This window comes from Olea europaea, unplaced genomic scaffold, assembly GCF_002742605.1.
Source record: "Olea europaea var. sylvestris unplaced genomic scaffold, O_europaea_v1 scaffold428, whole genome shotgun sequence".
Classification (NCBI taxonomy): Eukaryota; Viridiplantae; Streptophyta; class Magnoliopsida; order Lamiales; family Oleaceae; genus Olea; species Olea europaea.
The window spans coordinates 161,314-174,711 of NW_019262587.1; the positions used below are offsets into that span (position 1 = coordinate 161,314).

Below are 13,398 nucleotides of genomic sequence, written 5' to 3' on the forward strand. Positions count from 1 at the left end.
AAAAAAAAAAAAAAAATCATACATTTTATTAATTTTTATCAAAATCTATTAAAAAAAAAATGAGTTTTAACAAAACCAAATAGGGTACTCATGAACGTCTTCGAGAGTGTAACATTTCTAGTATCGAGAGAGAAAAAGTCAAAAGATGTGTTAACCTCTTAACATTAAAAATTGAACATGAGCTCAATCGAGACCAACTGCGATTAAGTTTTTGGTAAAATGTTCAATGCAACCTAATTTAGACCACTTAATTAAGATCAAATTGAACTGGAAGAAGTAGACCACAACTTAGCAGAGCCGTGCTAAAGCTTCAAATATCTGAGATCCATTTCTTGTCCTTTTGATCAATTTTAATTCATTTTATTAGCAATTATACATTTAATTGAAAAGGAAAAAATGTGTCTAACGTCGGATACAACAGTAAAATATTGTTCCGGCAATCAACCAAAGATATCGTGACGGAGCAGGATTTTGCCAATGGGAGCTTAATTCTACTATGAAAAATTTTCAAACACAAAATATAATCATATTAAAAAAAATAACATATTTAACGGAAATTCATTCTATTTTAGAATTGGTCATTCCAATTTTTTTTTTTTTTTTGAGATGTTAAACATAATCAAGGGGCAAAAATGTCAAATAACATCGTTCCCTTCTTAAAAGTATTTGGGCTTTCGCCGCCATCCCATGTCCCGACTTACATATCTACCCTCAAATTGATCTTCCTTTTCTTAAAAATGGATTATGACGTTCTCATTTTCAAGTTAAAAATCCACCTCGAAGCGTAGTGTCAGTGGTTGAACCATACTTCCACCACACAAGGTGTCCCAACAAGCTTAACAAAAGAGGAGAACATTCTTTATTTATAGGGGTAGAAGGCTCGGGTTTTGTGGTAAAAATCTTTTTACCCTCCTCTCAATCGTCAAATTTGCTTTATATTGATGATAAACCAACGGCCTATTTGGCAATGTTTTTGAAAAGTCGAAAAGTTTCTTCTAAAATTAAAAAGCTACTTCTGAATATGTTTGAATAATTTTCTAGAAATACTTGATCTGATTAGAAGAGTTTTCAGAAAAAAAACTAGCTTAATGTAATTTTTCCAAGAAATAAAAGCAGGTATAAAAAACATGCCAAACAGACCATAAACTACCAAGGGCATGATGATAATATGAGTAAGCCCAAATAGATTTTATAACCAGTCGTTAATATCAGTAAATCATATCCAACATTCGTGCTTTCTTCTCTTCCACAGTTTTTTCTTCTTTAATGTTGTCCATGATTTCTCATCCTCTCTACCACGGGCGTGATTGATATGTCATATGGATAATATTTAGTAGATCCCAAATATGCATTGAACAAATTATAAGAATAAACAGCACTCAATATCAAATTGATTGACCTGAAGATAAAAAGCCAATATGTCTAAAATCAACACCATGTTATAATATCACCAAAAAAAAAATGGGAAAAAGGAAAATCACACAAGATTCGGAAACTAAAAGCGCTAGCAACTGCAACTATTGGAGTTGCTTTGCTGGGAACCACTTCAACTTAAAACTTAATAATGCCAAGGGAATTAAAAAAGAAGAAAAATTCTAGCTAAATAGCACGCACATCTATATCATAGAATAAAAACTCGCAGATGCCACATACCAATATACATTTGCACGAGTACGAGGAGGAACTGAATCAGGGGACAAACCCGATATCCTTGAAGTACTCATGCTCGAGAGCACTTCTGGCTGTGATTCTGTTGCTGGGATCCACGCAGAGCATTTTCTGAAATAGTAACTCGAGTGAATCAGCAACATGAACATCAATTTTTCTTTCTTCGTTTCATTTTATAACAAAAGTAATCCTAGATAGATATAGTGTATGTTTGGTAAAGCTTTTAGTAGATTATAAGTTGGGAGTCTGTCACCAGCTTATAAGCTAGAAAAAGCACTACTAAACATACTCTAAATAGTATGACCAAGTAGATAATATAAACGTCTCATTCAGTTTCCAGAAATGGAGATAACAAACCTAGTAACCTTCAAAACTCTACACAGTTTAGTTAATGCTAATAAACCTTAAGTTAGCCCACAATCAATGTTCTAAATGGCACGCCCTTGGTGGCGCAAACGCCACACCTAGGACCTATGTGCTAATTTTGCGGTCAACGGAAGCATTGACTGCTTTAAGGCATGCCTATACTTGCATAGGCATGCCTTGGCACACATTATTACTACTTTTTAAAAAATAATAATAATTTTACACTACATAAATTTTTCAACTTTTAGGCCAATAGATTGAAAGGCCCAAAAAGTTGCTTGCTTACTTATTGATCCAATAATTTATAGAGGGCTTCTCCAAGGATTTAGTAAACTTTCGATGTTGAATAAAAATCCCTTCAGTTTGGCTGTAGTACATTGTACCTTTGGTTTGGCTGTAATATATTCTATCTTTAGTTTGAATACAGTGTATTGTACCTTTGGTTTGGTTGTAGTTTATTATACTATTGTATATATAGTTATCTATGTTTTATTAAGTTAATTAATTATTTTCCTATCTTTTACTAATTATCAAAAATTAAAAAACTCACCAAACATTTCAATTAGCACTATTATAATATATCTTGTTTAATGTTCAAAAATATATTTATTTTGTTAAACTCTTAAAACTGCATTTGGTACTATAATTTGTATGTATTGTTAAATGCTTTTAAATTAATTAAAAATTTAAAATAATATTAAAATAAGAAAACACTTTTTTATGCCTGAGCCTCGTCCTGACGTGCATCAACCGAAACTTGGCCTCCACGCATAGCCACGCATTATGCTTTTTAGATCACTGCTCACAGCCCCAAGAGACCTTAAAACTGAAAAAGAACTTGGAGGTGAGTCTGATTCCGTGGGCTAATTGAATGGCTATAATACATTATTTTATGCAGGAATATATAAAAATGCAAACTAAGTATTATTTTCATCAAGTTTGGGGCATTCTACATTTTATTATGTTCACTTTATTGCTCCATTTACTAGAGGATCAAATGTAACTAGGTCTTCACAAAACACACTGTTAATTACGGTTTACCACTTTGAACTTGTTGTATTCAAAAGACAAGCACGAAGAAGCAATGACTTTCTTTTACTGGGCCAATCACCTTCATTCGATGCGTACATATAGTTTTTGCTAGAGTGGGCAGCGATGTCCTTCCCAATCACATCACTATTATACGTTATTGTTTTTAAATGCCACATTGTGTGTGTTCAAGTATCATATTAGAACTATTAACATCCTGACAACTTTCTTTGTAAGATTCTGTCTACATTTTAAATAGTGTTTAAGTAAGAATTATGAAATAAATTGTCAAGCTACTGAGTTTTGTCAAAGCATAGATGCTTGCAGAATCTACAATATGCTCTAACAAATCATAACATTTGAAAAGAAGGCTTTATTGATAAACCCAGGTTTACAAAACATGTGCATTATATTTGTAGGAAATCAAGAGTCATATTGTAATTGATTTTTCTTTGTACCATATTTAGTTCTTACCTTAGTTAGTTATACTAATTAGGAATCTGTTCTCATCTCCTAATTTAGGAGATTTCTTTCCTTCTTTCCTTACTCGCATTTGTATTATAAATAAAGTTGTATATTATTCATTTAATATATGAGAAAATAATATCTTCTACATGGTATCAGAGCAGGGTTGTTCTAAGCCTAACAACCGATGATGGAAGATCCCTTCAATAGTTCCATGACCTCTGAATTTTCCAACAGTGATGCAGAAATAAACTCTACCTTGGGTTCTACGAGAGTCGAAAATACCTCCTTTCAGCTTGCAGTGGAAAAACTGAATGGAAAAAATTATAGAAAGTAGGCTCAATCGATTAAGTTGGTAATTGAAGGCAAAGGTAAGCTTGGTTACCTGACCGGAGAAACAAAGAAGCCTACAAATGCCGTACAATTTCAGAAGTGCAAAATAGAGAACTCGTTGGTTATAGCTTGCCCTATGTTGCTCGGTTCGGGTGCGGGTGTCGAATACGGGTACATATCTAGGAGTCGGATTCTTCTTATTTTAAAAATTAAAATATGGGGATACAGTTAAAAAAGATCCGAATTTTGGATACGGGTACGGGAATACGTCTTACAATTTTTATTTTTTTTAATGACAAAATAATTATGTTTACTCAATTTGTCATGTTTTAATCACTATATAAAAAGTTGACATGAATAAAAATAAGAAAACAAAAAACTAAGTACACCAAGGAACTCAAATATATATATTGAACAACCATTTTGAATAGATCAATTTAAATTTTCGTTTCTCGTACACAAATTAATTGACATTGGTTGTCAAAAAATGAACTCATAGTTTAGTTTGTTTATCAACTCTTTCGACAAAATCAATTTAAACAATTGGGTTATACTTTGAAATCTTAAATTTAAAGACAAAATAATTTTTTTTCAAACAAATTAAAGGACACAATCAATTTCAATGTTTTATAGATTATTTAAAAACAATTATAGAAATAAATTTAAATTTAATATAAAAAATAAAAGACTAAATCATTTTAATTACAAAATAAAAAGTTCACACAAATAAAATATAAGAAAAAATTAGTACAAAAATAAACTTATCCCAATGTAATAATTAAAATTTTCTTAAATTTCTACATTGGGTTTTACAAGAGCATACCAAAAGCCCATTTTACATTGGGTTTTACAATAGCATTCCAAAAGTCCACTTCAACCAATTAATTAGGTCACCCGTTGTCTTCCCCATCTATTCTCTTCTTTCTTCCCCAATTTCTCTGCTTTATTTTCGCTGTAAAGCCATAAGCAACAATCTACATAGACGCAAAGCTGATTGCAAGACTCCACTTTTCGTGGTCTTCTTCTTCCTTTTGTTGCCGTGTCCGAGTGCAAAACCGAGGATTCGATCCATATTCCTTGTCAGTATTCGTGTCATGTTGTGTCAACACGGATACTTCTCCATTTTTGGAGAGTCCGAGCATCATAGAGCTTGGTTGTTGAACGCCATGCAACCAGCCATAGGAAAAACATATCTTTTTCTCCCAATAGCGAAGGATGTTTGAGAAGTCGTCAAGGTCATCTACTCAGACCCTGAAAACTCGTCCCAAATATTTGAAATTAAAACCAGACTGTGGCAAACCAAACAAGGAGGCAAAGAGGTTACGGAGTATTACTTGGAGATGACGTCCCTATGACAAGAACTCGATCTTAGTTGTAAAGAAGGAGTGGGAATGCCCGGAGATAGCATAAAGTTTGAGAAAAAACTCGGGAATGGACGAGTCTAGAAGTTTCTTGTTGGCCTTGATCGAGAACTGGATGATGTTAGATGCTAACTATTGGGACAATGACCACTACCTTCAAATAGGGAAGTGTTCGTCGAGGTGAGAAGAGAGGAGAATCGTCGAAAAGTTATGATGACGGAGGGAACGACCGGAGAAATTAATATCGCGCTTCTGTCAAAGGGAGTTGGACGTTGAAGAGGAAAAGGAACAGAGCCTTATTCATTTCCTGGAAGTGGGCTTTCAACTTTTGGCCCAAACACAAGGAATAGTGGGCTGTTAAAAGGTGATACCGGATCTGGACCTTCAAAAATTGGACTTGCCGGGTCCTCAAAATATGGGCTCCTTGAAATTGAACCAGAAATTACAACATTATCCTCAAAATTTGGAAATGGGTCAAGTCAATAGCAACAAAAAGGACGTCTCTGGTGTGAGCATTGTCGGAAGCCAGAACACGGGGAGGACACACGTTGAGATATGCATGGAAAGCCCAGCAATTGGAAACCAAGACAGAACATTAAAAATCGTAGCTATCAGGTGCTGGCAGACCAAACTGAAAAATCCAAGGTGAAAAATGGAGCATTCAATTATGAGCAACTAGAGCAACTCTATCAAATATTTTCAAGCCTCCAAATTACCCACACATGGTCCTTCAAGTTTGCCCATAAAGGTAGTTTCCTAAAAGCTTTAAATATTTACTCAAGATATAAAATTCCTTAGATCATTGGCTCAGATGCCTCTAATCACATAACGGATGCCTACCATCTGTTCAATACATACTCACTCTATGCTAGTAATATTAAAGTGAAAATTGCCAACGGATCACTTTCATCTGTTGCGGAAAAAGGGAGTATTCAAATTTTCGAGTCTATAACCCTAAAATCTGTCCTTCATGTCCCAAATTTATCATGCAATTTATTATCTGTCAGTCAATTAACACAAGACTCAAATTGCTCTGCTAATTTTACTCAATCTTACTTTTTATTTCAGGATCTATTATCGAGAAAGATGATTGACAGTGCTAAAAAGTATGAGGGAGTCTACTACTTCGAAGAAGCCAATATGAGTAAACAACATCAAACTGAAATTTGTAATTCTAAGTTTGTCTCTAGGGATAATAATATTCTATTATGGCATTATAGAATTGGCCACCCAAACTTACAATATTTACGACATATTTTTCCTTCTATTTTCTCGAATAAAACATCTATCGACTTTCAATGTGAAATATGTGAGCTTGCAAAATAGCACCGTACTACTTTCCCAAAATTCATATACAAACCATCAAACCATTCACCATAATTCATAGTGATCTGTGGGGTCCATCACGCATTCCTAACCGTACTCACACAAAATGGTTGGTCACGTTCATAGACGATCACACTCAAGTATGTCGGACTTACCTACTAAGAGAAAAAACTGATGTGCGTTCCACATTCATTAATTTTCGCCAAATGATTCAAACACAATTCCAAACACAAATTCAAGTCTACACACTGATAATAGTACCGAATACTTCAATGCCACTCTACGAGATCATCTACAAGAACTTAAAATCATCCACCAGAGTTCATGCATCGACACTCCCTAACAAAATGGAATTACCGAGTGAAAAAATACATACTTGAGGTTGCCAGAACCTTAATGTTCACCTCAAATATGCCAAAAAATTTTTGGGAAGATGCTATCTTAACTTCAACTTATCTTATCAACCGCATGCCAAATCACACTCTGTCCTTCAATTCACCTATTCAAAAGCTTCAAGATTTATTTCTAGATTCTCGTCTAAACCCAAACATATCCCTCAAGGCATTTGATTGTACTGCCTTAGCTCACGTCCACTCCCATAATCGTAGCAAACTTGATCCTCGCGCCATTAAATGTTTCTTCATCAGATACTCACCTACTCAAAAACGCTACAAATGCTATGATCATCAACAAAGAAAACATTTGTTAGCCTTGACGTCACATTTTTTGAAAATACGCCTTACTTCAAAAACACCTTTGTCAGGGAGAGAATTCTGATGAAGATAGGTTTTTTAACGATAAGTTTTTTGAGCTTGACATCTTCTCTGAAATGGAAATCTCATTCCCAAAGTCTAATATGCCATATATAGAGGAGCAATTGAACTCAGGGGGAGACATAGGATAGCAAAATGACAAAGAGATGTTAGTATACTCAAGAAAGCCAAAACCAAAGTACAAGGAGAATCTCACACTTGGAACAGTAAGAGAATCCGAACTGATGATGGCTCCAAAATCCCATGAGTCAGAATCTCCGGATATCAATCTACTTATTGCACTAAAAAAAAAACCTTGGTTATGCACTCTTCACCCAATTTCAAAATTCATATCTTATAACAATCTATCTATAGGTTTTCGTGCTTTTACATCTAATCTTGACAGGGCTGAAATTCCAAAGTGTATACAAGAGGCTTTGACAATTCCCAAATGGAAGGACACAGTAATGGAAGAAATGCGAACATTGGAAAAAAAATAAGACTTGGGAGGTAGTGGATCTACTAAGATAAAAGAAGCCCGATGGATGCAAATGGGTCTTCAATGTGAAGTATAAAGCTGATAGAACAATAGAACGACAAAAAGCTCATCTTGTTGCAAAAGGATACTCGCAAACCTATAGTATTAACTACACAGAGACATTTGCACAAGTAACAGCCAACTGGACATTAAAAATGCATTCCTTAATGGGGAACTGGAAGAAGTCTTTATGACCTTACCACCAAGATTTTGTAAAAAGGAAGAGGAGAATATGATTTGCAAACTTAAAAAATCACTGTATGGCCTCAAACAATCACCTAGGGCATGGTTCGATAGATTTGCAAGAGTGTTAAATGATCAAGGTTATCAACAAGAACAATCAGATCATACCATATTCTTCCAACGGTCAGAAAATGGAAAAAAGACCATCTTGATCGTATATATAGACGATATAATCCTAATTGGAAACAATATATATGAGATGGAGAGACTTAAGAGAAGCCGGACAACCGAATTTGAAGTGAAAAGTCTTAGATACATGCGGTACTTCTTAGGGATGGAAGTTGCAAGATCAAAAAGGAGTATCAGTGTTTCATAAAGAAAGTATATTCATGATCTTCTAACAGAAGCAGGCATACTTGGATGTAAACTAAATGACACACCTATTGATTTGGCAAGGAAAAACGAAATTATTGGAGATCCAGTTCAGATAGACAGATATTAAAGACTCGTCAGAAAATTGATCTACCTGTCTCACACGAGACCTAACATCACTTTTGCGGTAAGTACGGTAAGCCAACATATGCATTCTCCAAAAGAAAGTCATATGGAACCAATAAACAGAATTCTCAAATATTTTAAAAAGAACACTTGGAAACTGATTATTCTTCAAGAAGAACAAAAACATAAAAGTTGAAGTCTTCACAGATCTAGATTGGGCAGGTTCAACAGATGATAAAAGATCAACTACTGTTTATTATACTTTTGTATAGGAAAATTTAGTGACATGGAGGAATAAAAAGAAAAATATAGTGACAAGAAGCAGTATAGAAGCTGAGTTTAGAGTAGTGGCACAAGGGATATGCGAAGGATTGTGGTTGAAAAAAACTCTTGAAAGAATTAAAAATCACAGTAAACCTCTCAATTAAGCTCTATTGTGATAACAAAGCAGCCATAAACATTTCTCTTAATCCTGTTCAACATAATTGAATTAAACATATAGAAGTGGATTGGCATTTTATCAAAGAAAAGGGTGAACTAAAAATTATTAGTATGACCTATGTTCCTACGAGACAGCAAACTGCAGACATTTTCACCAAAGGACTACCTCGGCAAAGTTTTATTGATTTCATCAGCAAGTTGGAAATGGTCAATATTTACCATCCAATTTGAGAGGGAGTGTAGGAAATCAAGAGTAATATTGTAATTGATTTTTCTTTGTACCATATTTAGTTCTTACTTTAGTTAGTTATACTAATTAGGAATTTTTTCTCATCTCCTAATTTAGGAGATTTATTTCCTTCTTTCCTTACTCACATTTGTATTATAAATAAGGCTGTATATTATTCATTCAATATATGAGAAAATAATCTCTTCTACAATAATTTACCCTATTATGCAAAAAGAACTTACTCCAAGGAGATCAAGACCAGCTGCATCAAGATTTGGAACCACAGTTGCCAAGTCCTGCAAATTAGAGCATTCACTAATTAAGATTTTTTTAATTTCTATCCAAGATATTTCACAGGAGGAATAAAAATTTCAAAGAGTAATCATACAACTCCAATTACCTTAGGAGGCCATTTTGGAAATGCAGATTTAAAATCCGGCAAAGATGTCACTCCAGGCCATGTATCTTCATTCGGAGTTCCCATGATACTTCATTACAAATGGCCAAAAATAAAACATGAAAAAAATATATAAAAAAATAATAAAGAATTTCACATGAGATTGTTATATAATTATGGTTGCTTAAATCTTTATGGGGAATTGTATAGGGAATAGGACGTTAAAGGGGGGGGAAAAAGAGGTTATTTAACTTGTATCAGTGTATGTCATTGAAATGAGATATACAGACGATGTACGATCATCTTAATGCAGCCAAGAAGATAATTACAAGCATTCACATGCACAAATTGTGCTAAACTCCACCAAGTTTCTTAATTTATGGTGATGACATGATAAGCTGTCGAGTAGCTACAACTGATGTTAAAATAATAGAAAAACCCATATTAAGGGAGCCATTCCTGAAAAGATGAAGTACCCGAAAATCTTAAAGAGTTCATCAATCTCAGAGTCACCAGGAAACAATGGTCGCTGGTTCACCATCTCGGCAAATATACAACCAACTGACCACACATCAACGGGGGTAGAATAGTGGCGGGATCCAAGAAGAATCTCTGGTGCCCTGTACCATAGAGTGACAACCTGCAGAGAAATATTTATCCACAGCTGAGGAAAATTAAAACAATGTATAGGTCAAGCAACCTGTACTGTACTGTCACACCTGTGAAGAAATATCCACACGGCTTAGGAAGAGAAGAATTGATAGGTCAAGTAAAAAATTCTTCTTATGCATTGGTGTTAGGATAAAAACACAAGAAACAAAGTAGAGGTACTTTTTTACTTAATTGCTTCAGCTTTACAACTAAAAGGGACAATTTAGAATGCTTAAACTTTTAGGAAAAGGTATCAAATTGACAACATAACATTTACCTCATGTGTAAATGTCCTGACAGGAATACCAAATGCTCTAGCCAATCCAAAGTCTGCAAGCTTTAATGCATTGGTTCGGCGGTCTATCAGCAAGTTTTGCGGTTTCAAGTCTCTATGAAGGACTCTGTGAGAATGGCAATAAGCAATACCACGTAGTATTTGATAGAGAAACATCTGCAAAATAAAGGTAACTTGATAATACAATTGACTAGCAAACAGAAATCTAGATAAGAAACAGAAACCTATCAGCTCTCTTCAACAACAAACTTAATTCAAAGCATTCTCATGTTAGCCGACCTCCAGTGGGCACAAAGAAGACACTCACTTTAACTAGACGAGGATCTTTGGAGAATTCTGGGCAAGAATCCATGTGCTTCTTCAAGTCCAAGTCCAGATATTCAAATACCAAATACAAGCGCTTCTCACTGTGCACCACATCTTGCAGCCTATATTGAGAGAGATTTTAATGCATGCAGTACATGAATAAGGAATAATCTGTTAACAAAATTAACAAAAAAGGACAATGATGATCATAATAATAATAATAATAATAATAACAAAACCAATATAAGCCAGGAATATCATATCAATTGTCTAAAATCCAGTTAATAGCATCGATTGAGAACATGATCAATCGGCAATGGTATATTCGTGTGTGTTGGACAACCTGCCCTTGACACATTTCCTTCATCATTGTATCTCTAGTCTCTTGATATGTGTAAGCAACCATGTTAATTGTGGCTTACTAATGTACCTTACAATGTTGCCATGCTGCATCTCTTTCAAGAGAGATATCTCTCTGATCGCTGTGCTCGGCACTCCCTCATCTTCATGCTCCAGACGGATTTTCTTCAGAGCAATAGTTTCATTTGTCACGCGATCACGGGCCTTGTACACAACTCCATAAGTTCCCTCGCCAATCTTCTCAACTTTTTCATACTGTGACCAACATCAAAAGACATCGCAATCCATTACAAGCATAGATAAATGAGAACAAACAACAAGCATAAATAAATGAGAACAAACAAGAGAGCTAAGAAGACACGGTTTACCTGCTCCATCTCGTTGACAGTAAATGCGTTCAGCTATCAGCAGTGCAAAAATATAGAATAGAAAACAATGGTCAGGACATTGGAAGTAAGAAATGGAAATATGTGTGCTTATCTGACATGAATGATATCGGTAAACAATGAACTTAATATTAAGCATGTTACGCCTTTTAGTTTTGAGCATTGCACTTGGACAAAGGATATTATAAAGTTTTTGTTTCAGATAATTAACAGTTAAAACATACGACATCCAAAAATGAAAACCAAGGAGAATGTAATATGCTTAAATAAGAAATCGTTTTTATGACACTTGTTTATGTCCTAGTCCTTCTGGATTTATATACATAAAAAGTCATGAATTGATAATAGATCCATACGTTAATAATAAAAGAATATTTTTAATAACTGAAAATTGCAACAAATTCCACTGACTTTGATAATCCAAATAACAGAAACAGTATACAGTATTCCCTTCAATTACCAGGAAAATAACCAATATATATATATTCCATTAAATTGCCAGGAACCTAAAATCAAAAGCCGGTCAGTACATCCCTCGACTCAAATAAATCTAAAGCAAACTGCTATAATGGCAAAAAAAATAAATAAAAAAATCAAACTGATGTTCTTCAATGCACTGGCTCCAGAGTGAAATCCACATCAAACCATCAGATTAGAGATAAAATAACAGAAGATCGACCTATATTTTACTATAATTCACTTCACAAAGCAAAAAAATTGAAAAATAAAAACTATTAAATTAGTGACTGAAAAATCAGAAAAAACAGCATTTTTCAACCATCAAAAAGTTTCCCATTAATTAACAAGATAAAAAGTGCATTATAGTGAACATCAACAAAATCAATCCAAAACTCAGCAATTGCCTTCACATTAATTAATTATAGTTAAACGAACAAGTAATAATTAAGCAAACAATAAAATTTAAAGGTGCTTACTATAGTATAAATCAAGAATGCGTGAACATGAAATAAGTTATGAACGGATATTACTCTGTATGAGTTATGCAAATGAAGCAAGAAACTAGAGAGGCGATTGTGATGGTACATACCGGAGATCGATGAAATGTTGAGTGAGAGACTATTAGAGAGAGAAAGGGCTATGTGTTTTGATTAAAGCAGTTGAGAAAGGGCTATGAGTTGTGGGCTGGCTAACTCACTGATTGGGTAAAGGCTTTGACCAGGGTTGATATAGCAAGTGGGGTCACACTCTCAAATTTTTTTTTTTTTTTTTAAATGATGAAAAAATAGATCGATGCCTCGGATAATCCTTGAACGAGTTCCATTCTGAGACATTGATGTAGAAGATGATACTTGATTGATCGTTTACCTTAAAGCAATTAAGTATGACTTAATAGGCTTATAGTCTTAAAAATAGATATGGTGGATCCCATACTAATATTATTGGGAAAATTGTAGTAGAAGCCTCAAACCTTTAAAACATTAGCAGACTTTTTCTAAATCTTTCATTTGTTGTAACCATCACCCCTAACATTTTCAAACGTTGCATCCGAGGCCCTTTTAGATGATTTCCGTAAAAAATTCCGTTAGTTGACCATCAAACTAAACTTTGACCACCTTTTAATCAATTCTAGAAGGACAAAATGGTAATTTTTTATTTATCACATTAAACAATTAAAAAACTAAAATAAAAAACCAAAAAAAAAAAAAATTGGTCTTCTTCAAACCACCCCACGCCACAATCTAAAACCAGATTGAGTGCACGTTACACCTACTAGAAGAAATGACAATAGCTATTACTATGCCTTTTACTCTTCCTTGCGAACTTAAACTCTCAAAACACTTTCACACCCACAG

The 13,398-nt window shown here is 34.2% G+C and overlaps 1 protein-coding gene across 2 annotated transcripts; it reads right to left on the bottom strand.

Annotated features, from left to right (window-relative positions):
• Window positions 1-1,365: 1,365 nt before the first annotated feature.
• LOC111387826 (cell division control protein 2 homolog A) lies at window positions 1,366-12,769 on the bottom strand. 2 transcript variants are annotated; one of them, XM_023012422.1, is made up of 9 exons: window positions 12,633-12,769; window positions 11,567-11,599; window positions 11,269-11,453; window positions 10,840-10,960; window positions 10,515-10,688; window positions 10,063-10,226; window positions 9,590-9,677; window positions 9,432-9,485; window positions 1,366-1,779 (listed from the first exon to the last, which is right to left on the bottom strand). In XM_023012422.1, the coding sequence occupies exons 2-9, from the start codon at window positions 11,573-11,575 to the stop codon at window positions 1,690-1,692; spliced, it is 885 nt and encodes a 294-aa protein (XP_022868190.1). In that variant the 5' UTR covers window positions 11,576-11,599; window positions 12,633-12,769; the 3' UTR covers window positions 1,366-1,689. The 2 variants fall into 2 exon arrangements, with proteins under 2 accessions (XP_022868190.1, XP_022868191.1); XM_023012423.1 differs by lacking the exon at window positions 12,633-12,769 and adding an exon at window positions 12,520-12,544.
• Between the last annotated feature and the right edge of the window lie 629 nt (window positions 12,770-13,398).

Coding starts and splice junctions, on each gene's coding strand:
- LOC111387826 (XM_023012422.1), bottom strand. Junction 9,678..10,062: donor GAACTCTTTAAGATTTTCGG/GTACTTCATCTT, acceptor TTTGTAATGAAG/TATCATGGGAACTCCGAATG. Junction 1,780..9,431: donor CTGGTCTTGATCTCCTTGGA/GTAAGTTCTTTT, acceptor TTACTATTTCAG/AAAATGCTCTGCGTGGATCC.